Source organism: Centropristis striata, chromosome 11, assembly GCF_030273125.1.
Source record: "Centropristis striata isolate RG_2023a ecotype Rhode Island chromosome 11, C.striata_1.0, whole genome shotgun sequence".
In the NCBI taxonomy this organism is placed as follows: domain Eukaryota; kingdom Metazoa; phylum Chordata; class Actinopteri; order Perciformes; family Serranidae; genus Centropristis; species Centropristis striata.
The window spans coordinates 13,545,908-13,572,569 of NC_081527.1; the positions used below are offsets into that span (position 1 = coordinate 13,545,908).

The 26,662-nt window shown below is 40.8% G+C and overlaps 2 protein-coding genes across 9 annotated transcripts in view; one reads left to right on the forward strand and one right to left on the reverse strand.

Moving 5' to 3' along the window:
- LOC131980729 (eotaxin-like) overlaps positions 1–26,662 on the forward strand; it is a 226,883-nt gene that overhangs the window by 174,801 nt on the left and 25,420 nt on the right. For 4 of the 5 annotated variants that reach the window (XR_009395239.1, XR_009395238.1, XR_009395243.1 and 1 more), the window contains one exon: positions 25,062–25,143. The exons of the other annotated variant lie outside the window; for it this stretch is intronic. The gene's annotated coding sequence lies outside the window, so the exon portion shown is untranslated. The remainder of the gene's footprint in view (positions 1–25,061; positions 25,144–26,662) is intronic. 5 annotated transcript variants of the gene reach the window in all.
- The window catches only part of epha4b (eph receptor A4b), a 103,085-nt gene that overhangs the window by 76,096 nt on the left and 327 nt on the right, over positions 1–26,662 (reverse strand). For 3 of the 4 annotated variants that reach the window (XM_059345018.1, XM_059345019.1, XM_059345017.1), the window contains exons 2-4: positions 9,278–9,342; positions 2,457–2,657; positions 760–867 (exon numbers count right to left, since the gene is read on the reverse strand). In XM_059345018.1, the coding sequence (XP_059201001.1) occupies positions 760–867; positions 2,457–2,657; positions 9,278–9,342 (374 nt within the window). Of the gene's footprint in view, positions 1–759; positions 868–2,456; positions 2,658–9,277; positions 9,343–26,662 lie in introns of those variants that run through there. The other variant, XM_059345020.1, reaches the window with a different exon arrangement.

A 26,662-nucleotide genomic window follows, 5' to 3' on the forward strand; every position in this document is an offset into this window, starting at 1 on the left:
GCTCTCTATACTGCATGACCTGACTTCCTCCTTTGCTCTCCTCATAATTATTTTTATTTCAGGAGGCTGCCTAACAACAGATGTCACCATGGGTTATATTAAGCTGCGCCTCCTGGTTCACAATTATGTGGGTTATATATGAACATGTGTGCATGACTTTTCATAGATATAAGTATGAACAGTGAATGAGAACAGCCTGACAGTGTATGTTTACATGTTTTTTGCTGTTGTTTTTTTAACTTAGTTTTTATTTAAGTTTCATTCACAATCAGATATAATACAGAATCATATTCAACATAACTGCTGTTTCATACACATGGTAACACTTATGGTACATCAAAAAATACAGAGACTATAATGACAAAGAAAAATATAAATTAAAATGGAATAAAATAAATAAAATTATATCACTATACCCATAGCAGGGCTCCACCTTTTAGTGAATATATGTTTTTGAAGTCTTAAGGAGTATGTTAATTGTTCCATTTGATGTATTTCCTTTATTTTTTCAGACCACATACTATATGTTGGGGGGTCAGGCTTCAACCACATTACTGTAATGCATTTAATTGCTGTTGCTAGTAATATCTGTAAGAGATATTTTTTGGCTCTTCCTTCAATGCCTTTTGGTAATAGACCTAGTAGGGCCACCATTGGATCCATAGTAATATTTCCACCAAATATTTTATTAACTGTTCCAAACACTTCCTTATGTTTACATGTTTTATACACAGTATTTACTCCTCTGTGTGTCCATACCTGTGTAAAACTCTCATCTGCAGCAATAGTATCGATCTTGACGTACTGGCTTTCCTTGATGAACCACAGGTTGGCGTTGTTGGACTCATAGTAGTACATGTTGAATGTCTGTAACACAAACATCCGTCACTTTTCAAACTCTAGAAATTGAACTGAACACACAAAACAGAATAACACACAGTAAAACTAGACATCTAAAAGTAAGAGAGTCCATCAACGTGAAATTTTAACAAGGCTCCCATAGCTCTCAAGCCATTCTGCTGCTTCTCTTCAAATCTCACTCCATCTGTCTCGATTGCCAGTCAGCAACACTGACTGCAGCTCCATGGAAGTGCAGCTCTGTACTGTCTCATATTATCTCCACTACTCATTCTGGAGATGTAATGAGAGTGAAAAGGGTGTAGAGGGCAGACAAAGTAGAGAGAAATGAATACAGTGGAGCAGTGATATCAGGCTGATATGAGAGGACGGGGGACGGTAAAAAAAATATATTGGAAGTTAAAATATACGAGAAGCCACAAAAGAAGCCTCTGGAGCGCCGTCTGTTTCATTCGGCAGCTATTCTCTCATGTCATTCTTTTCAAGCCTTTTGTCTATTTTTCTATTCATCAGCCATCAAAGTGAACTTCCATCTGTGTGTTTGAGTTGAGTGAGTATTGAAGGAAAAAGTCTGAAAAATAAAATCATAAAACGTATTTAAACTGAGCTTTTCGCTGCTTTACAGTTCCATAATATTATGTGCAGGATAAACTTTGTTGTCATACCAAGTAGTTATAGTGATTATAAAAACTACTGTTGACTGGCTTTACGATGTTACACATAAAAAACAAAACTTTGATGCTGAAATCATCCAATATACTGTGAAATGTGGAGACATGAATCCTTTCCTATTACCCAATTAAATTGTGTAAACTGGATTCATGCACTTCACAAACAATACATGTTCATCCTTGCACATTTCTAGTGCTTCATTTTATTCCTGCTTACCTCTCATACTTTAATTTTTTATTTCTTTTGCTGTCTCAAGTGTCAAGATTTTCTGCTGCAGCAAAAGCAAACAATTCAGCATTATTGTATCAGATAATACAAGAAGATCAAGCAGGTTTAATTAAAAACGCGGAGAAGTGTTATTGAAGTTAATTTGCTGATTTAGAGATGATTGAATGTGCTCTAGGGTGACTTTGTTCCAATTTGTAATTAAACCATTTTCATGACAAATACAATATGTATCTGCTAAGTTATTTATACAGTTGAGAAGTGAAGGATGTAAGAAATAATGATTACATTCACCCGATTTTATCCAAAAGGCTAAGAGCAGTGCATAGTCAGAGAATATTTTATAGCTCTGGAGAAGAGATTTTTCAGACAAACCCCAGAATCCAAACAACTCCTGCCTCCACCATGTTCCAAATCAAACTTACTCCTGTGCTATTGATCTCCAAAGCAGAAACGTGTCTTTTTTTACTTGCTTCCCAGCAAAAGAAATTGAAAATGCACACAGCTCCACACCAGAACCCACAGAGCTCGTCAAAATGCAATGTCTTGCTCACCAAGAGTGAACAAATACAGTCAGCACAAATGTACGAGGAGGGCTAAAAAACACACACACACGAGGTGCAAGGACATTTGTTATCTGTCACCAACTGCTTGAGTGTGCATGTGCTTGTGTGTGTGTGTGTGTGTGTAGGGATGCAGACCTCCTTGCAGGTCCCGGGGACCCCCGGCAGGCTGTTACAGTCCCTCAGGGTGAACTTGATCTCGATGTGGACGCGCTGCGCTCCTTCTCGGCTGATGTGACGCGTCCTCAGCCAGTTGTTCTGGTTGGCCTCCATGACATTACACACCTGGTAGGTCCTCATCGGGGTGTTCCTCTCATCCATCACGCTGATCTCCTCCCACTGAGGAGCACAAAGAGGAGGGTTAGAAAGTGGAAAGTGGGTCTAGTAGATGGAAGAGATAACTGTATTTTACATGAAATATCTGATCGAACTTCACATTAATCAGGTTAGACTTTTTTTTTTAAATGAAGAGCAAAAGAAAGAAATAAGAGAGAGAGTAAAAGAGGAAAGGAGCAAAGAAAAAGTGAAATACTGCCAGGGATGTTATGTTAAGTGGTCTGTTGTTGTTTTGCCCCTTTTTGTCTCTTTGCGGCCTTTATGACTCTTTGTAGTTCAATTGTGTTACTTCGTAATTGTTTTGATTTTTGTAGTTTTTGTCTTTTACCGGGGTTGGTTTTTTTGTACTGGTTTTGTGGTCATTTTGTGTTTAGTTGTTTGAGACTCTTTGTAGTTGCTTTGAGTCTCTTTGTTATTGTTTTGCCCCTTTTCATTGTTATTTTAAGGGTAACTTTGTGTAACTTTGTGATTATTTTGGTCATTTTGTGTCTCTTTGCAGTTGCTGTGTGTCTCTTTGGAATTGATTTGATTTGTCTTTACCTCTTTACATCTCTTTGTAGTTGTTTTGTTTGCTTTTTAGTCACTTTGTGTCTCTTTCCTGGTTTGCATATGCCTCATTGAGTGACATTTTGCAGTGGGAAGTCCAAGGGAGCTCTGGGTCTGTGCCTGGTAGCCCCATTCTGTAATCCATCCATGGTGACAAAAAGTGATATGAAAAAGGGGGAAATAGTTTTGCAGGAAAGAGTTGAAGGGTGAATAAATGGGTGAGCAGGATGAGGAGAGGGAGCGAGCAGAGCAATGTGCAAAAGAGACGAGGTGAGTGTTTGAGGAGTGTTTGCATTGACGGGGAAATCCCTTCAGCTAAAACATATATATTTCAAGTCAAAGAGCAAGTGGTACAGTGACATTCAGCAGCACAGGGCCCGGCTCGACAACAGCACCACTCAGCTGTGAGATCATCTTATTTCATCGGCAGTCAATGGACAAAGGAGATCTCAGTCCAAAGATTGCTTTTGGGAAACTGGGCCTGAGTTCAATGAAGTGTGGTTTGGGTGCAAACCGACGTTAAGCCTGCATGTTCTGTTTTCATGTCTGGGTGAATATGAGTGATGATCTGTGTCAAGATGACTGAAGGACTGTCTTTGTCTATACTGCACGTGTGTGTATAGTGAGCATGTTTTTCTAAAGTGAATGCGTGATTTAGCGCTTAAGAGGCAGGAGTGTATGCGTGTGTGTGTGTGTATGTGAGACACGGAGAGAAAGAGCGAGTGAGAAGGAGTAGGTAGGACAGAGCTACTTTGTCTCCCGTCATCTGCTACCATCTGTTTCCACTTCTGACTAAGGCAGTAATTGAGAACACTTCTTGCATGAGCAGGAAAACATTTCTATCTACACACACACAGGCACACACACACACACACACACACACACACATACACACACACACCCACTCATACACACACACACACACACACACTCACACATATCCAATCACACACATGAAGAGAAAGAACATTTCTATTCCTTCAAGAAAAATGAAAATAAACCAATGTGGTTTCAGTGTCTCAAGATATCTGATCCATTCAAGGGGAAGCTAACTGGATTTTCTTAGGAACACACACACACACACACACACACACACACACACACACACACACACACACTGGATGAGTCGTAGTTTGTGGTGAGGGATGAGAGGACCACCATCTTTGTTCTGAGCTCCTGTCATCATCTTAAGACTGAAGCTGTAAGCTCCAGAGTGATGAGCACATATCACCTTACAGTAGTCCCATCATGTATGCACAGATGCAATACAGGCATGGTAAACACACACACACACACACACACACGCACGCCTGCACACATGGGCCTAACTACCTGTCATCTCTAACCTGTTCTGTAATTCAAATACAAGTCAAACAGTAGATGAACTGAGAGGCGAGGAGAAAGAAAGAAAAAAAGAGAAGACAGGCCAATAAAAAGCAGCAAAAAAAGGGCAAAGAGAAACTTTGAGACAAGCAAGTGGGTCCGAGCTAAGGTTGGATTCTTGAGGTTAATCTGATGTGACGGCCCAACAACCCGGCAAAAGCTTGACGCATTTTACCTCCGAGTCCTGAGCGCTAAAACAGACCCACATAAAAAACACACACATTCTCACATAGACTCACACACTCTCCAGCTCTCTCTCGCACACTCAGATGCTTTTAATCCCCCACAGTCTCCGCTGAAACGTCTACTGTGTATGAATTGGAGCTCGAACAAAACCGGCTCTCTCTTGATCCTGACCCAACAGTCCTCTAACTGAAGAAACAGAGAGAAGAAAGAAGAAGAAGAGGCTGAAGATTGTTTAAGCTGCTGTAGTTAGCTGACATAAATGTCCCTGACAGCCAGTTCAGAGTTTGAAGATTACATATATAAAGGATGTATCACTGGAGTGTTGCTCAACATCATGCGCACGCAACAACTGAGAGCACTCAATTCAATTAAAACACAAGTCGGAGGGAGAAGGAGAAAAAGAGAGAGGAATGAATGTTGGTAAATTACAGGCGCGCCTGGCAGCTAAATAGACCCATCTGTGCAGAGCTGAGACCAGTCGGACATCACAGGACGGTCGCACACACCCACGCACGCACACACAAACACACAAAGCTGAGTCCCCAGGGAGTGGTGATTAAAGCATTTATGGGAATAGTCATTGAGGGATAAAGAGGGCTTTATGATGTCTTTGTTTATTTCTTTGTAGGCAGAGTTTGGAGTGGCTGGATTACTGCCACTTCCTGGTGAGCGACTTATTTCCCTAGTTGGCGCGCCTGTTCATTGTCACATTTGCCTGGTGTAAAGCACAGGTGTGTTTATGAACATGAAAACAACCTGCTCGCCCCCAGTATTTGCTAATGATACACCAGCCGCTGGAGAGAAAATCGACCCAAAACACAACTGGGAAAATGTTTGGATAGGCTGAAGAGTTTAAGCTGCCGTTCTTTCTTCCTCACACACACACACACAAACACGTACATGAAGTGAAAAGTGTTGCCTGTGTTGGTTCAGTCTGAACACTAATTAACATTCAGAATGAAGCCCTTCTCCCTGAACCCTCAATCACCTCGGCCAATCAGCACCGAGCCCGCTTGATTGCTTTGAAGTGAAGCAGAGACGTCGGATCAGGGTTTTAAGTTCAACCATTCACCAGCTTAACATAATATCCCTCCTTCTGCAATCATCTGATGGGTACACCTACAACCACGTAATTGGCCCCCAACTCTGGAACGAGCACGAGGGGGGAATAAAGGAGGGAAAAACAGAGACGGCAGATGAAGAAAGAGGAAAGGGGGGGCTGAGGAGCCTCTGGGGGAGCAGAGATGCTGTGGGGCCCCTCCATTTTTAAACATCATTAAGACGTATCTGTTTTGTGTCCCTCACGAGGAACACCCCTGCTCGGTGACAGAAGTGGGTCGCTCCACCAAGTCTCAGGCACATCCGGCCCTGCACGGCTTGGATTAAGCGTGACCTCCAGGGGTCAAGTGTGGTTTTGGTCTAATTCAGGTAGACAGTGGTCTCAGATTGGTGGGAATTGCTTCTCATTGAGACCGATCTGCGGGTTTAAAGTTAAAAGGTCAACTAGATAATCCTCCTGTTATGAAACATAAGACCTTCTCACAGCACGGGCACTTTTCTGCTCTCAGCCTGTCACTCTCCTATCACTCTCTGTCCCATCACTTCTCCTTTACATAACTCCAGATCCATTTCTATTAATAAATCATTACCATATTTATTCTGAGACATGTAATTATATTAAACAAACAGTGCTGTTGCCAACAGGATTGGCAGCCTCTACTTTACTAAAATTCAATCTGTGTTGGCATAGTGGTTTTCCTCAGGATAGGTAAAAGAGGTTTTGCCTTGATGACGTGTTGTAGATGTGTTTCCACAAAGTGCACCAAGAGCTTGTCATCTAACAGCTCACTGCTCCCTGCAATATTTAAAACTGATGTGCTGCACATGTAGCACAGGATATGTCCATATCTTGTTGCATAGGCATGTTTTCCCAGACAGCGGATATCTGAATATCTGATCATCAATACTTTTTATAGGTGTTGTAGGTCCAGATCACATTTCAGCTAATCTCTACAAACACATATGAACACAGATGAAATGATAAAAAGTTAAATGGTCATCAGACAGTAGCCAGTGGGTTCTGAGATTGGGGCCATTGAATCTGCTTTATTTGCTCCACTTTGTTCACCCGCATCCAATCAAAGCTCTCTGCAGCATGATTAGTTAATACTGCAGAAACCACGTATCAAAATCTTGTCCTGGTGCCTCCAGATTCTGCATCATATCTGTTTATAGAGATTAATGATGATGTAAGTTGCCCTTGCTCAGAACAAACAGCAGATATAAATAAAGCATTGCTATGAAACCACACAGCTGACTTTCCTCCCCAAACTTATTCTGAAGCTCATTTGTCACTTTCTCTTTTTATTCCAATTTTTCTTTTGTTTATTCTGCTTCAGATGTTCTGTTCTGCTTTACTCCCGTTTGCCTTCCAGCTCTTTAAGAGAAACATATTTTATGGCAAAGTCCAATGGTGGAATGTAGCTAAGGACATTAACTCAAGTACTGTACACATTTGAGGTACTTGTCCTTTACTTGAGTATTTTTATTTTATGTAACTTTATACTTCTACTCCACTACATTTCAAAGCAAATATTGTACTTTTTACTCCCCTACATTTAGCTGACAGCTCTGGTTATTTTCCATGTCAAGATTTAACATAAAAAACATAATAAATTTAAAGTTATGATACTTTTTATTTTATTTTATTAAAACGCGTAGCAGTATATTAAGTAGTTAAAATGAGCCCTATCTTTACAAAATGAAAACACTTATTACATAAATGCATTAATACAAATAATCTTATAACATATTTAAAATATATAAAACAATCTAAGTGGGTTCATTCTGCATAATGAGTACTTTTACTTTTGGTACTTTAATTAAGGCTTTTACTTGTAGTGGAGTAATTTCAGAGTGTGGTATTGGTACTTCTACTTAAGTAAGAGATCTGAATACTTTTTCCTCCACTGGCAAAGTCATATATAACTAAAGAAAGTGTGTATTTCAAGAAGCAGAAGCAGCCATATTTCATCCAATTTAGTCTTTTCCATTTGTCTTTGTAACTGTTGATGACATGACTGAATAAGAGGAGGTGTGTTTATCTAGGAGGGAGATAACATCCCCTCTATGGGACACAATGAGAACAATACTGAAAGCAAAGACTTCACCAGCTTTAACCAATTTAATAACTTCCTTGGTTAGATAAAGCGTCTGATAATGCTTGTGCCTGACCTAAAAGCAGAGAAAAATCAAAGAGAACACTTATGTTGTTAGGCCTCAGTCGATACGGTGTTATCAGGGATCTGTTTGTTGTATTTATTTGACAGAGGAGTTGTGTAGACGCCCATAGAGCCTCTCAGTTTCTGAGATGCCAGATCCCCACTATGTTGACAGCCCATGAAAAACGATATACAGGATGGAGTTTATTATATATATTTGACTTTCCAGCCAACACATTTCTTTGAGGGCAAACTAACAACACATGTGCTTTTCCGGGGCCATGATTAAGCCACCTCAAGCTGAACCATATTTTCAATAAAAGTAACTTGTGTACTCTTTGGTTTTTCAAAATTAGATTGAACCTTTTGGCTTAGCCACACATGGAACACATTCAGCTCTCCTATGAGGAACTTGGTGAAAAAAAACACACACATAAACATCCACAATATGGCCACACAATCAGAGCATTCCATTAAAGTGAACTTGAAACCCTTGATTGCTTGAGAAAACAAGCTTGCTTAGCTCCGCTCACTTCAGCTGCCTCTCTGCTGTGCACAACCATGAAACTGCGTGTGGCATCCTGCGATTTAACACACTGATGCTGAATAGTGGAGAGGAAGTGTGACACAAGGGGAAATAGAATTAATTCAGCACCATTCAGCATCTCCCGCGCCAGACTGACATACAGAACCCACTCTTATTGCTTAATTCAATGCGCTCGCTCGTTCTTCCTCTCTACGCTCTCGCCCTCCTCTCCTCTCCTCTCCTCTCCTCTCCTCTCCTCTCCTCTCACTTCTCTCTTGTCATTTTCTGATGCATGGTGGCTGCACTCCAGACTCCCTTGGTCCCTATACCTGCAAAAGGCTAGTTACATAACCCCCCACACGCATACACACACATGCAAATAACACAAGCAGGTACACAACATCCCCTTTTATGTAAGAATATTTACCCCTCCACCCCGTCCCTTAGCTCCATTCCACCAAAAATCGCAACCCGTAATAAATGGAGGCTCCAGTGCCACAGCGTTTTCAGCGCAGCGGAAATAATTTGTAAATTCCCCCTGCAGACTCCCGATTTAGCAAGGAGCGCTCGAGAACCCAGTGCTCTCTAAAACACACACTTCAGTGCTGCTGCTGCTGCTGCTAGCACCGAGTCCCTGCTCCCTGAAAATAAAACATGTCAACACAACCCACTAGTTGTGATCAGATTTATACTTTTGGTGCCAGCCCCGGCAGAAAGAGAGGATGGTTTTTGTTTGTGTGCGTCGTGCTGCATATACTCACCCCCTCATTAGGGTAAGCCTCCCAGCCCAGGTCGGCCAAGGCGGACATGGAGTCCAGTAACGTAACTGCAAGAACACAGAGAGAGAACAAACAGCGTAAACACACACATACTCAAGTTGCATTTTATTTCTCCATCCCCATTTACTTACATCATACAGTGTTTGTAGAGATATTGCGGCCTTGAACACATCACACAAGTTTAAAAACTTCCATATGATAAAATCCAAGATGTTTTTATGTCTTATACAAGGGTGTCTTTTGTTGTGTTGGAGTACAACAGCAGTGGAATGACAAGCAGTGGTAAACCTATAATTTCAATTTTAAGATTACTGTGGTTGCTGCAGCTGCTATAGTTCAAGGGGACACAAAGTCAGTCAGTGAAACAGCACCAAGACGGAGTATGCAAGAGTTTATTTTACAGTCACATTTACATTTTTAGACATTAAAGTGATACTCCACCAAAAACTTTTTGAGTGTCGACCACTCGCCCCGTGGGCTTAAAAACTGACGGTGGAACACTTGAAGCTGGTGTTCTTTGAGAAGAGAGGAAGCTGAGGCTGTATTCAGAGTTCCAATGGATTGTGTGGATGGTTTTTATGCCACATAAAACATATCAAAATGTGTCTAAAACCAAACGTGCAGCATCTACTTTGCAACAACATTCTTGCTTTGTCTTAATACTCATCACGCTGTGAAGCCCACAAGCAGACACACATGTTGGTTCACACAAATTAGAGCCTTCAGCTGTTATATAGGGCTGCAACTAACGATTTTTATCTGTAAATCCCACAGACCTTTTTGAACACTCTCCCCTACCAGTACCCATAAAACCTGCAGACAACAGGGCCTGTGGATAGTCCAGACGTTGTTTCTGGAGATGGATATCTTAAAACCTCTGCACATAAAACTGAAACTATCTCCATGGCTGTGTAACACTGTAGACAAGTGAGAATATATGTGCTTTTGTCATTTGGGGGAACAGCCTTTTTCAAGCTTAAAGGTATAATATGTAAGTTTTACACTTTAAAATGTCTAAAAACAAGTCATCCTATGTTATATATTTATATATCACATTATCCAAAATGTTTTCAACCAATTTAAAAGTTTAATTTACTTTAAAATCTGTAATTTATGTCAAGGTGTGTGCATTGGGGTTGTCTGCTAGAAGTTGTTGTTCATTTTTATCCAGTTTTAAGCCATATTTTTACGAACCACTTTTCAGTTCTGGTTGTTTGTTGTTGTCAATATTTTAACCGGATGAAGGATTTTAGTTATTGGACATCAGGATCCTAAGTTATTAGACAAACAAACTGAGCCAAAGTTAGCAGCAGCTCAGCTTGCAGCCAGAATGCCAAACTGCATAGGAGAAACACGATTTTTAAAATGAAACTTCTTTTTTTTTAAATATTTTGACTAGTTAATCACCTGGTCCATTGGTTTCAGAGAGGAAGAGACTTCTACGGATAATTCGGCTCCTAGTAAAATCCTAAACATCTTAAGTTATCAGAGAATCAAGCTGCGCAAACGTTACCAGCAGCTTTGCTCGCAGCCCCTCCGGGACATTGGAGCATTAGAGAAAAACAGATTTTTAGCGTGAAACTGCTTTATTTAATGTTTTAGCCAGTTTAATCACCTGGTTCGTTGTTTTGGAGAGGAGAAGACATCTGCGGATAATTCTGCTCCCGGGAAAAGCCTCATAAACGATGAACACTAAACGAATCCTAACCGAGAAGCTGACTGCAGGTGCTACAGGGCACAGCTGGACTAAATTGAAACTCCGTCTTTTGTTATTGTTTTGATTGAGAGGCCCCAAGTGACAGAAAATTACACATTGTGCTTTTAATAGGGTTTGATTATATAACTTATACTTAAAAAGATTTTGTTGGAGTATCTCTGCTTTCAATGACAAACAGAGGCATGAATGAAGAGCTGCGCAGGTTGTTTCCTGTGTGTGATCTCTGTGTGACGGGAGGAAATGGAAGGATGATACAGGAAGCTGAGAATGAAATGTGAATAGAGAAAGGTGTCAGGTTGACCAGCGGGAGGCATAATGAAAACCTGCTCAGATTCTGAGGCGAGGGTCTCCACCTGTGTGTGTGTGTGTGTGTGTGTGTGGTTGAGTGCTTGTTAAGGGCTTGGCTCAGTCAAGTCCTAATCAAGCCTTCAACACCGCTGACCATCAATATTTAATCAGTATCCATCTGCAGAGACTGCTGCTTCTATCTTTCTTCTCTCTCTCTCAATCACACACATTGTGGCTCTTGCAGGTTAGCCTCCCTCTATGGAAATCTTTGAACCTATGCTTTCACTCCACAGATTCCAGATCAGACGTGTGAGTCGTTGAGCTGACGCAATTTAAACTGACTGCATCACCTTAAAGCAGCATGCTTTCATATTCGCTGCAATTTTTATAAGCAGTGACCTGGAAAAAGTACGCCAAAGTAAAAAGAACACAGCGTTTAGCGTCCTGAATGCAAATTAGACTAATCACTCAATTGAAGAGGATTGGTAGTGCCTGTTTACAAGCCCCTCTGTGTATCCCTACTGCCTGTAGGTATAACAAAGGGACTGTAAAATTGGTCCAACCTCCTCTTTTCCTATCTGCACCCCTCTTTCTCTTCCTCTCGCACCCATGCTGTTCATCAGTCCTTACTGAATCCCAGCCGTTCTCCTCAGCTCAGCACACCGTGACAGCAGGGAGGCATGTCATGCTGTATTAGCGAGTGTACATGTGCATTTGCGCGCGTAACGCCGCACACACAGCAGCATCTGCCTGCATGAGAAAACAGCTACAGAGAAAATACTGCACACGGTATAATGAAGCAGGGAGAGAGGCAGCGCAGGTGAGAGAGAGCAAGATGGATTAAATGAGAGGGATGAGACAGAAACTGTGGAGGAGAGGTGCTGAGCAGCAAAAGGTCACAGGCTGCCTTCAGCCCATGTGTGTATTCAGAGACTAAAGACCATTTAGACCACTTTCCTCAGTTCATGGGTATTTGAGTGGCGTATAGAAATTGGACATAATAGTATAATAATATGTGATTCAGGACCCAACGGAGAGGCGGACACACATTCTCCCACAGACACACACAGAGATAAAAGCTACCCATCAGCCAGCTTTGTGAAATTAAGGAAAATTGTCAGTTTCACATATAGCCAGTTTTGCCAATAAGTTTTTCTGTGCATCACTGAGTGCAATATCTTTTCACCTTCTATAAAGAAATAGCACAACACTTGTGATTTAGCCTTGCCAAGCATAAAGACTGAAAGCAGGAGTAAAAAGTTAGCCCTGCTCTATTCAGAGTTCAAAGAACTCACACACTGTATATTTTTGTTTGCTCTATACACACATAGAAATGTAGAAAAACTTTGTGGGCCAAGTTTAGAGTTGGAGCAAGATTTTTTTTTTTTAAACCCTTTAACCCTTTATCGGGCAAAGAACCATATTTGGCAACGAATATCCACAATGAGGCCATAGAACCACATGGATTTCTACCAGCCAATCAGCGAAGATCAGGCAATCAGAATCCTGCAACAGTTGACCTTTGACCTGCGCAGTGATCCGGTTGACAGGTGTAGTTTGATAGAAAGAACATAGTTTCTACATGAAACTGCTCACAACACGTTCTGTGGATTATCATGAGTAACCCGGTCATGATTTCTGGAAAGAGGCTTTGCTGTTGAATTTTTTAAATGTACTTTTTTGTTGTTTTGAGCTCCACAAACTAAGTCCCATCTAGTTCTATTATATTCAAGAAAATGCAGATACATCTACGACCGAACTGTCCATTTAAAGTCTCGTAAGCTAATGTATTGCGGAGGCTGATACATATTCTAAAGCCATTTTACAGCCCTCTGGGAAAACACACACATACATAAACCTACACATCGACACTTTTTCTCGTCTCCTCACACCTCCTGTCAATACCACTTATCACTTGTAATCAATGGACTCATCAATTATGTATTAGCTATAGCTTCCTGTCTGCTGACACAGCCAGTTTGCATATACTCTACATATGCGTGTGTGTGTGTACCTGTGTGTGTTTGTGTGTCAAAGTTGAGGATAGAACAAAGAAATTATGAAAATGCAGTTTTTCTCCCCAAACGAAAACAATGCCACACCTCTTATCTATCAGTCCATCCATCTCTAAACGCTCCCACTCTGTCTCCCTCGCTTGCTCTATCCACTTTCTCCAGGGAACTGGTTAAATTGTGTGTGTGAAATCTAAGCCTGGGCCAGGCTTGCTTTAGCCCAGAATAAAAACACCAAGCTCATCAGTCAGTCACTCAGACCAGGCTCATGTTCGATCTAATGACCACCAGTCTCTCTCTCTCTCTATCTCTCTGGTCTACACACACACACACACACACACACACACACACACTCCAAACATGACATATCATACCCACAGTGGAGCAAATTCCAAATCTGAGCACTCAGTGACAACACCAAAACAAAAATCTATCTGCTATCACATCTTTTCCCCCTGAAAATAGCACTTCCACACAAACAAACTCACTCAGGGACACACACGCATTATATTTTTCACCAACCTTTCATCACGGGGCATAAATGCACAGATCCATACACGTGCACATGTGACCTGATTACTGGGAGAGTTGTTCGATTACGGGGAGACATGCTGTCTTATTGATTTTCAGCACCAAACTGTGAGGTTTACATTCTGGCTGTGGAAGATGAGGAGGGGGAGGAGGTGGAGGAGGAGGAGGAGGAGGGTGTGAATTTGTGAATTCCTGTACAAATGGTGTAAAATGCTGAAACTACAGTACTTCTAGAACCGTGTGCAGAAAACATTTTCAATCTCTTTGTCTCTTTATCTCCTTCTGTGTCTGTCTATTTTTCTTCTCACTCCTGTTTCCTCCCTCTGGGGTCTCTCTCTCTCTCTCTCTCTATCCCTCTCTCTGTCTGTCTCTCAGTTTTTTTTGCTGTGTTTGTTTATGTCTCTCTGCCTCTCTCTCTCTCTCTCTCTCTCTCTCTCTCTCTCTCTCTCTCTCTCTCTCTCTCTCTCTCTCTCTCTCTCTCCGGTCGGTATCCACTTCTTCAGCTGGGCTGCAAGAAGCTGTGATCCACCTGCCAAGAATCAAACGGCGCTGCCAACAGCCAGACTGGTGCACAAAGAAACCAGGATGCTTACACACACACACACACACACACACACACACTCACACTAAACTGAATCACACACACCTTAGGATGGTGCCAGTGCCACAAAGAAAAAAGACTGCTCAATAAGACCACCATGCAGACTCAATATAGAGTACAATATGTGACTACATAATGAGTTCCTGAGCTCTTTTTAGCTCAGGACACAAAATATTACAGTGCTAGACATGATGTATAATGAAAGCGGGCTTGCTGACGCGACATTCAACCTGCTGATATTACATGTATAAGCCTCATTGTTTTCGTTCATCAGCTTAAAGTGATTTTCACCCAGGTTTTATGTCCCCACACCCCCAAAAGTTGTTATGTTTCCTGCTGCAGGAAAATGCTGACAGCTACAGTTTGCAGTCATCAAGGTGCTCTTGTGGCAGAAAATCTTCCGGTAATAGCAAGAGAAGAGAAAAATGAAGAAAAAATGCAAATAAGATGCTGATCATTCCTTTCAAGTACAAGATAAACTATAAAAGATATGCTACTGGGCCACAGAGGTTGTGGAGCAGATAGGATATTTTTTAAATGTAATTACATTTTTGAGTTTTAATGAGATTTTTATCTTTCTTACACTAAGTTACACTTCTATTTAAAAAAAAAAGTGTGCCATATGCATTCATGTCTATTAATAATGCACAAGTTTCCATTGTTTCTTTCATTATTAAAGACTTTCAATATTTTGCCGGGCGTGAGAAGAGAAAATTGAGACCAATCTCATGTCTGTACGCTAAATATTAGCCAGCCGTAGCTTAGCTTAGCTTAGCATAAAGACTGGAAACAGGGGGAAAAGGCTAACATGACTCTGTTGTTTTTTGTAGAAATGAAACAAACAAAATATAATTTACTGATAAGTGAGCTTTAGCAGTGCTAGTAGGTAAAGTTTGTTACTTTTGGACAGAACCACATTAGCTGTTTTCCTGTTTCTTGTCCTTATGCTAAGCTAAGCTTCATGTTTACAGTCATGACAGTGGAATTGATCTTCTCATCTATTCGTCATCAAGAAAGCTAGTCAGCATATTTCCAAAAATGTTGAACAATCAAATTAAAGTTAGCTCAGCATCAGAGAGACATTGCCACTGCGATTGAAATCTCTACTTCACAACAGCAACAACAACAAAAAAAGATTAATAAACAAGTACAGAAAATACACAGAACAATTCCAGCACATGCTCGAGTACAACAGGGCTTTGCAGCTTGCTCCATATACCAAGATAACTTACTGTACTCAAATACACCCCGATGCAATAAATAAAACAGTTATACAACTGCACACGAGTGTACACACACACACACACGCACGCACCCACCCAATATCTCCGTATTAGTGCCGCCACACACACACGCAGACCTTCCCCTGCTTCCACTCCACTGAGAGTGCAGTTCAACGATTGCGAGTGTTGTCAGGGCAACAAACGGGCCAGCGGAGAGCAGGATGAAGGAGTGGGAAGAGTTGAGCTCCGAACTTTAGGAACAAACACTCTCTCTCGCTGTCTTTTCATCAGTCCTCCGTCCACTCATCCACAAACCACCAGAGGACCTCAATCACTCTTTACTCTCTTAGTTTTCTCTTTCTGCACTCTCATCCTCCATTCATGCCTCTTTATTGAATATGTGTATTACTTTATATCCCTCCTATCGTTATCTCGAGTGACTTTTACTTTCCATTATTATGTTACGCACAATCCTCTTTTCTCTAAGATGCTTTTTATTGGATTCCTTTAGTTAAGACATCGTTCTATGAGAATAAGAAAATGTTGAATAAATACATTAATATATTGTTTCTAGCGAACCTTGCATGTGTTGCAGGAAAATAAGCTTTATAGCCAGTATCTCTTTATGATGTATGCAAATAAAAAATTATATAATGGGCAATGATGGGGTTTATGAAGGCATCAACCAATCAAAACAAACATTATAATGTGATTATAAAACAACAACATGGATGTTCCGTGGTCCAAATGAGTCAGACTTTATTGCTCCTTTTAACCTTGACAAAGGGAACATACCAGATCCTGTCCTTTGCTTTTCACAATAAAAGCCATAGACGTAAACAGTGCGTCACTGTTTACCAGATAGAACTAAAATAGCTTTCTGTAGCTGAGGATACACAACCACCGGCCTCAGACAGTTGAACATATCTTTTATTATAATTAAAATTTTCTACCATTTGTTTTTGTGGAAGGATGTGAAAGAAAGACCTCCCTTTTGAAAATAAATTAAACACTTTTGTCAACATATAAAAGATGTGTAATTGCTTGGAAATATGACTCTTTCTTCTTACATTGTGAATTTGAAGCTTTATCTTGGCCTACTTTGAAGGTGTGGATGAAGGTGCGGTTAAAATGTGCGACATTTTACAGCAAAACTGCAAACATTTGTATTCACACTTCACATTTTACGACTTGATTATGTGCCGTGTGTGCGTGGGATGTGTTTTTCCTGAAGCAGGCATATCCCAATCTGCAATATTTTTAATTTGGAGTTTTTGGGAAGGGATGAGATGGTATCTAGCACGATTTAAGTGTGATAGCTGTCTGCCAATTGAATGTGTCTATGAATAATTCAATGGTTTTTAAATTAAATTCTAATCCTAATTCTTCTTTGATTCAGTTCAATTACCCCTGCTTTCTAACTTTCCATTCTGTTCAGAGGAATGTAATGTTGATCCTCCACACTTCGACAAACACAAAATTAAATTTGGTCGGACTGAATAGTATATATAATTACACGGAAGCCTATAGCTTTACAAATGAGTGATAGACAGGAGCAGATCATTGAAGGTAAACGCACATCAGTAAAATTCAATTAGCTGTTACATGCATGGCTAAATAATAGTTGGGTGTCTGAATCATGAGCTGATAGAAAACTGGATAGAAGCATAACCAAAATCTTATTAACAATAATCATTTGCCCTGAAATTGCAAAAGAAAGCAGATAAATGTTTGACTGGATAGATTATTTTGCGCTATAATGTTCATTTGTTGTGACTTAAATTATTTCATATAAAGTTTGATTTCATAAACATTTTTATCATTCAACTCAACCATAACAGATGTTTATGAGTATGTTCATATGCACGCTAGTGTTAAGAAATATCAACAGGGATGCGCTGAGAAATAAACATGACTATGTGACATGCCAAAAAAAAAAAATGTTCATGTATGATAGAGCCCGATCAATTTATCGCTTGCCTAATTTAATTGCCTGATATTGGCCTATTAGAGACATATCAGTATAAATCTGTATCAGCATTTATCATTTTTAATGCTTTTAATTTTTTACAGAACATATAGTGCAGAAAATTAAGCGTCAGGTGATTTACAAATGGTGTAAGTGATTTTTTTTTCACTTTTATTTATTCTTTATTTAAATAATCAGTAAATGACTATTACTGAACATACAGTATTGATGTTTTTTTTTATTCATTCAGCTTTCTTTTTTTGTTCTATTTATTTGATATTTATTTGTTATTCAATTTATTTGAATTTACACAATTGGTTGACAAGGTGATACACTGTATGTATAACGTAAAATCATGTAAATTATTATTTTAATTAAGTGGATTATGCAAAATGGGTGCACAATCCACATAGAAAAGGTCTAATTTTCCTCCCAGCTCAAAAATCCACTGTATCAGCCACCAGAAAAGTTGTTTGCTTCTGTATCTTGTGAACAGACCTGATAAAGCATAAATTCCTCCTTTTACAAATTTGCTTCATGATTTAGTTATTTCAGCAACCTTTAGATCCATTAATAGCAATTCAATCACAACAAAAAGCATTTATTTTGGGATTTATAGCGCTGTAGTCGTACCATAGTGGTAGAGTTCCTGCACAAGATGATGAAATTTCAACTGTATGCTCCTTTGAATTCCATATGGACAGCATATAATCGGGATACGAGTGTGCATGTATCTTATATCACTGACTTCCTCCCTCTTTTTATTTTATGTTACTTCATCTTCTTTTATTTTTAATCTTATACTGTCTATTGATGTGTATATGCTGCTGTAAAATAACAATTCCTTTACAAGATTTATAGATTATCTATCTATCTAAAATCAAGATGCTTAAAATATTAGTTGGTGTTCAACATATGTGCTATGAGACATGAAAATAAACTGTGGGGGCAGGGCAGATGTTTCATGATAAATATTTAACAATACCAACACATGACACATCAGTAAGAGAGCTGTGATGAATGATTGAGACGTTTATTATTTCTAGTCAGCTTTAATCAAACCCTTTAAAAACAAGCTAAAATGTAAGACCAATTTACTTTTGTATTGGTACAAAGAGGAAGCCTGTTTAGATTAACCAAGCACATTTTTTGAGGGGCAAAAAGCAAGACAAACTGGAAAAAACACCTACATCATTTATCAAAAGCTCTTACTGTATGTCTAAACTTTGAGTTGGGTTTTTCCTGAATAAGGCAGCAGAAATGTGAGACACCTAACCTAATTTTAGGTATTAAAAAAGAAAGTCAAGATAACAGCCATAAGATGTCTTCTACACTGCAGTCACAAATGGGTAAAAAATGTTAAGAAGCTCTTTTTCAAGGCAGCTGCTTTAGTGATTTCTAAAAGGGATGCACATGGTTTATTGAAAACCTTCTCCAAAGCCTTGGGAGGAGGAAAAAAAACCCTGGCAACCCAAAAGGCAGATGGCGCGCAAAGCTAAAAATGTTTATGAAAATATTCATGTATGTGATGAACTGTACCTCGTTGAGCTTGCATTTTTGAACCTCCCTCCCCCTTCCACTGTGGCAGAGAGTACATTAGCCTACTCTGCTATTTCATATACACTGGCAGCACTAGCAGAACAGAAAAGATGCCTTTCTGACAGACTATGACAAGAGCACTGCCCTAGTTTGTCGCTTGAAGAGACTCTGGAGTGTGTGTGCGTGTGTGTGTGTGTGTGTGTGTGTGCGTGTGCGTGTGCATGTGTGTGGTTTGTCTGCGTGTGCTGGTACAATGCTTACAGTGTTGAACTGTGACACCCAGTCAGATCCAGACACTTGTTTTTTTTTAATAAGCTTCTTCCACCAGTATGCCAACAACTCATCAAGGGCAAAGAGCAACAAACACATCCACACACACACACACACATACACACGACTATAGTGATGCTTCGCGCACACGCGTACACACAAGTGCGCGCTAATCGGAGACCTTGAGGATTCTGAAACGACGACCACAGACACATACGCCTCCACACACGCACCTCCGCACGCGCTGTGACGCATTCCACCATTCAGCTAAAGAAGTGAATTAAAAAAGCTTGTGAATAGAATGAATGAGCAGTGAGAGATAACACTTTTTTCCTTAATAAGACACAGACAGATAATTCTGTCTTTCTCTTAATTCTCCCTTTTCAACAGTGCGTTTCTCTCTTTTTTTATTATTGACCTTTTTTGTTAATTCTTATAACATTCCTCCTGATGGGACCAAATCACACACACACACACACACACACACACACACACACACACACACACACAAACACACTGTCACACAGTGGTTGGTCACAGGAGGGTAAATTGGCCCAGAATCTCAGGAGTGAGCCCCAGCAGTGGAGGCGGTTTGGAAATCTCATGTCAGATAAATGTGTATTTTGACAGGTTGCTACTGTTGGTACACACCCATATGACATATACACACACGCCTACAGTAATTGTCTGTCTGGAAATTTGTCTGTCTGCCCTGCTGCCTCTATCAAATCAAACTTAAACCAATTTCCCTGATGTGGACACCATCAAGTAGTAAACAGAGACAGAGCAAGCATACTTTAACGAGCAAAACACTGAGGCTAAAAAGAATAAGGGGCGAGTGCAGCATGGAAATTCATGAGGGAATTATGCGAGCAAAAACAACACAGTCCAACAGAGAAACATTGGTTTGTGTTGGCCATGGTCCCTGCTGCTTCGGTTTAGTCTAACAAACCACTACAGGACTCTTGGTTTCAGCTAATATCCATGAACCAAGAACATAAGCTTTCCTTGTTTGGCGAGACAAATGTCTAAAAGACAGGTTTATAAATCAGCGTGCAAAGGACAAAAAGCTTCCATTTGTGACTTGCAGGAAGGCATCAGAGAAACTGCAGAAATGCACATTCCAAGAAGTTCCAGACACAACAACATTTGCTTGTATGAAAACTCAACAGCAACCTCTGCATCTGAAAGGTGAAGTCAATACAGACGGGCCTGCATTCTATCTAATGGTCAGCAGGGGGCGACTCAAAAGAAGTCAGATTGTAATGAAGTCAATGAGAGAAAAAACCCTATTTCTCACTTGACTTATTACCCCAGTAAACACTTTCCTAATAAGTTTGGGGTCGTGTCTGGTTCCACAAACCAAGATCGCTATGGACAGAATGCCTAAATGCCAAAATCGAGGCGATGCATAACTGCATTGGTCATTAGAAAACGATTGGAGCGCTGGTCAGCAAACCTACTAGATCTACTGCTGACCCAAATCCTCCGCTGTTTGTTTGTAAAGCTCACTAATGCAGCCTTTCACAGCCACGGCACGAGCCAAGCCCACAGAGCAAACAACAAGAGAAAAACAGAAAGAGAGGGAGAGGGAGAGGTACGGAAACAACCAAATTCAATTTTGTCAAATTAAAGGTCAGGACAGGCGGTGCAGGGATGGGCGGGGGGGCGGATTTGAGCAAGGGAAAAGAAGAAGAATTGGAGTGTGTGTGTGTGTGTGTGTGTGGTGGGTAGAAAGTGGTCAAGGCCCAGTGATCAGTGATTTGACCAGCAGTTAAGGGCTTGTTCAGATGGGGGAGGGTGTCAGCAGACATGCTGGGGGCCCACTTATACCCAAACTTCACTACAGCCATCAGACGTCACATCACACACTGTAGGAAGACTTCCTCTGACATTAATAACCTCTGCATCCAACTGAAATCACTCGAGCCCAAAAACTGTTCAAATTCAGTCCTAGTTGTAACAGGAACATGTTCACCTCACTGGTAGGAAATGAAACAACGTGTTAAAAAAACAGTTGCTGTCTTGTGTATCAAGTTACGAAAGATGTAAAATAATTTAGATTAAATAAAAATACACATTGCCATACTATATAGATTTCTATATTATGAATACACTCCATAAAGCAACAAAAGTGAAGTAATAAAAACCTGTAATGTGTGGATGTACTGTAGCTCATTTAGCTTGGGTTTTGTTTGAATGTTTCCTCATCATAAAAAGAAAACTAAACTTATGCATTATACATGCTGGTAAATATAGTCCAGCTGCTTTTCGTGACCTTTTCTAAAACTGCATATTCTGCAGAACAGTTTAACTGGCACATTTAGTTTGGTTCTGCCAAATTAGGCGGGGATGTGGAATGTAGTTTTGCATTTGTAGACTTTTTTCAGACTTTAAAGGGATAGTTTACATTTTGAGAAACACATTTTTGCCTTCTTGTTGAGTTAGATGACGACAGAGATACCACTCTTATAAATATGAAAGGGTAAATATGAAGCTACTGTTATATGGTTCGCTTAGCTTAGAATAAAGGCCAGTTGCAGGGAGAAACGGTGTGATCAACACTAATGGTGTGATCAAAATCTTTTTCATCTATCGGTATTGCATACAAAGTGTATGCCAAGTGACGCAAGTAGGCTTTACTGTATGTGTTTCCTAACTGTATGTGTTTGTGCAAGTTAACATTTTTAACCTAAGCAAGAAATTGACTGTGTCACTGTATCACAAAAGCCGGTCAACGTTGCGATTCTCCTACAAAATAAAACCCTGACCCAACCGAACTCCATTCAGAAAACAACCATTTTAACAGTTGTTTGCTTTTCTATCTTGCGAACAGACATCAGCATCATGATGTAGTTATTTCAGCATCCTTTTGATCCATTTAAAGCATTTCAATCACAACAAAAAGTGTTTATTTGGGGGTTTATACCGCTGTAGTTGTGCCATAGTGGTAGTATTCTACACAAGGTGGTGAAATGTGAACTGCATGCTCCTTTGAATGATGTCATGAACCCAGACATGAAGTGGTTTCCAATGCATCTTTGACTTCCACTACGGCTACAATCTTGGGTGAATAATTGGTACTGTAGGTTATTTCAGCCATAGTCGATGATAACGTGAATAAACACAAATGTGACCCCATGGTCAAACTTGTGAGGCAAATATTTGCTTTGCGTTTGGTTTGAACACACCCTAAAGCTCATTGATTAATGCCTTTTATCTTGTTTGTTTAATACATACAAAAGCCCCACCGCCGTTTAATAGTTAGTATGAATAGTGAATAGTGACTTCCTGGAAACTCCTATCAAACCACAACCGGTAGTTTTCAGACTACCAGATTGTGCACGGATCTATCGTGTAATCAGTGAGCTTTAAATATTCCTAATATAGCTTTAGGCAAAGCTTGCGAACCAGAGAGTGGTATCGATCTTTCCGGCAAGAAAGTAAATGTCTACTTTAAGGATAAAGACTTTTAAGGGTTAACGATTTATCATTCAAATCACCAAAACAAAAGAATATGAATTGGTAGAGCTGAATATAAAACCATATTTAGAATATCAAATACAACACAAAGACTCTGTGGGTGCTCCCTCTCCCTTTTTTGTTCTCTTTCTTCTTATCGCTTTTGTTTTGTCTCACAGATTCTCTCTTGTGGATTTGTGTTTTATTTATAATTTCAGTTCTGTTCCCTCTCTCTCTCTCTCTCTCTCTCTCTCTCTCTCTCTCTCTTTCTCTCTCTCTCTCTCTCTCTCTCTCTCTCTCTCTCTCTCTCTCTCTTTCTCTCTCTCTCTCTCTCTCTCTCTCTCTCTGTCACACACACACATTGAATCCATGAGGTGAAGCCCTCACAGCAGAATCCTTCTCTGTCACTGAGCTGTATTTATAACCCCATCTATCAGCCGGCCCCGGGAATACATGACACCATTCTCTGGACCAAGACCACCAAACTGCCCCCCCAGCCGTACATTAGGACAGTATGAGTGTATGTGGGCGTGTGTGCGTGTGTACGTCCATGTGTGATTGTGTATGAGCCTGTATTAAGCAGATATAGCACCTCATTACAGTAAACATACAGTGGCTGTCCTATTGTTTACACCGCAAATGGATGTCAGAGGTCAGAAATAGACAGAGACAGAGAGAGGGAAGTGAAGAAGAAGAAGAAGAAGAAGAAGGGGAACACAAGCAAGGAGAGAGAGATGGAGGCCAGGAGGGAGAGAGAGGCAGATATGAAAGAAGGGGATTAGAGATGGATCGGAGCGGAGGAGGTAGACGAGAAAAACAGGAGGGTGCTCGCGCTTGCTGTCTGTCTCTGCTGAGATCTATATCCTCTTCTGTCCAAGGTCATGGTTGTTACATGGGAGCATTGCAATCTCTGGTACTCACACACACACACACACACACACACTTAGTGAGGTATGGCTCTGCCGATAACTACAAGCAACCGTTATAGATTAAAGCAATTAAACCAGAGGAGACCTCTGACCCGACATAATACCAGAGTCAGGATCTTGTGTGAATCATACGATTTGTGTGTGTGTGTGTGTGTGTGTGTGTGTGGGAAGAGGGCATGCTCTACATATGCTTGCCTCTGCACTAACTGCTCACCCTCATGTTAACCTTACAAAGCAATATAGCAAACCCCCCACTCCACTCTCCCCCCAGCACCCTAAGGCCAATCCAATAAAAAGCATCAAACGTACAGTAGTTCCGAGACCAATTACAGATTACAGTAAACCTCAATACTATAACATAAACCACAGTTGAGCTTCCCATGTTTTGATGTTTTTTCCTCTCCCTCCCTGCCCACTCTTGATTATTAATTCAATTGAATCTCCATTTGCATGCAGTTTTCAGGCAGAATTTGAAGTTAAATCATTCATCAATTAGTATACTCTAATGCACAGTGAGTGGAAGGAAGCTCAGGGCTTCCAGTCATGCTTGTATGTTTTCTAGGATTGCGGAGGTATATTTAGAGAGAGGGGGAAGACACAAAAATAGAAATAGTCTGCTCTTTTTTCCCACCGAAAAATCTGCACACGGAAGATGCAAAAAGGCAGGAGTGGGTGGAAAGAAAGAGAGAGAAGACACATGTTCCGCCGTGTTATACGGGATAGGGGAAGAGAGTAAAGACGGGATGAGGACAGCAGGGCAGAAAGGAGCCATGGGAGACCTGAGAGCATCCACCCTGCTGTTACATCAGTATGCCCTCAGGGTTCAGACAGAGGGTGTGTTGGGCTCCCTCTGCTGGTGCAAAACTCATCCACTCCTCTTCCTCCTCTCCTTGTTGATAACAAAGACCTTCAGAGGGTGCTCTTCATCAAAACAACTTGGGAATGAACTCTTTCTCACTACATCTCATGTCCCCCAGTCTGCAGCAGTTAACATCAATCCTCCAGAAGCGCCACGCGCCGCTGGTCCACCCTCACAACCGAGTTTCTTGTAAATGCCAACAATTTTTGGAGCAGATCAATAGCTCTGGTAGTAAACTAAGCTTGTTGACAGCTTAACACTATTTTTTCCGCTAACACTATCAGCTCTATCAAAGGGACTGTGTTCTTAATTGAGCCTTGAGAGCTCTATCTCTCTTTTTATGACAGCCTTGCTTCTACTCGACAGACTCAGAGGGAGGATTTCCTGGAATAACACGGCTACCGAGATACGTGGGTGGAGAATATGCACACTCATAGACAAACACAAGGTATGCACACACACACACACACACACTGGCACAAAGAAGAGCAATCCCTCAGCTAAGTGTGCAGTCACAGCAAGAAAACTGGCAGGCCGAAAAAGGTAAACGCAGGGCATAGAGTGGCTGACAAAAATGGCTTCATTGGATTACTTTCCCATTTAGGCACGTGCACACAGGTCGGGCAATGGGCTTATATGTGCCAATTAGGCCAATAGTCTGACACAGCAGGACAGCAGAGTAATAACCAGAGTATGGAAGATAAAGTGAGACACACACAGACGTTAACTGCCTGGCCGATTATTTGATAAGTGTGTTTTTGTGATGAAAAACCCTTTGACCCTTCACGTTGGACACAACACACAAACAGCTGCTCACAGATGCCCCTGACCGTTTATCTAAATCAACAGGAGTTTCCTTTGGCTTCCAGTTGGTTTCATCATTCATGCACATTTCAATGAATATTTCAACAGTGTGTTAGTGTCTCCTTCACATGCATTGTCTCCTGCTGTTAAAACACTCCTACACACTCTTTCTCTCTGTGTGCGACTCGCTCCCTATCTATCCTCCTGAGCCTTTGTTCTGTGTGAACTCCACGGGGCTGTGACATACATTCGGTGCCCATGTACGCACACGCAGCTTATACTGTCAAGTCAGCCACAGAGAGGCAGGCAGGCAGGAGATCCCATCAAACCGTAGCCTGTCACTGGGTGTTCAAGGTGAATCATTTGTGTGTTTAATCCAGGAGTGAGTGAGAAAAGACTTCCAGCTCATAACAGGGATGAAGAGCTTTGTTTAGCTGCACAGCAGGACTGACTGGAGCTTTTTGGTGGAAATCCTGAATGAAATGATTCACACAATGACAATCCCAGCTGTGTCATCTCCACACACTGCCAGTAATAACAACACTAACACACTTCTGATTTAGTTCAAATAACCTGCAATCTGCTTCATAATACCAGTTATTGTAAATACAACTTGTGCAGAGCACTCTGTTTTGTGCAGCTTCCCATTAAACAAGCCAGCTCCCATGTTTCAGCCCGCCAAGCAGTCAGGAGTAGTTAGTGAGTAAATGCATTGGCTAATTTCAGGCCGAGCATCGATGTTAATACAATAACTGAGAGAGGCTCAGCAGCAGCGTGTGACAAATTTAATGTAATTGCTGCTCCTCATTTGCAGACTGAGGCAGTATAGCAGAAAAAAAACATTTATCAGTGCTTTATAATGAAGATATGTATAATTGAGAGGGGTTTTGGCAGATATGTCAATGTTGTTTTGGCGTAATCTTTATAAGTTAGGCTACTTTAACGCAATAAATATAGTTAGAGGTTAATGAAATGTGAAGAAGCTTTCCCGATGTCAGAAAGTGAAATGTCTACTTCAGCCCTCTCTATCTTCAGCATGGCAGGGTTGCCTGTGTGTATATGTCATACAAATTTAATGTCAGTATGCTCGGAAAAGAAAAACGTGACGAACAGTTTTTTCTCCCCCCTCTCTCTCCCTTTCTCGCGCCGCTTTTCTTTATGCA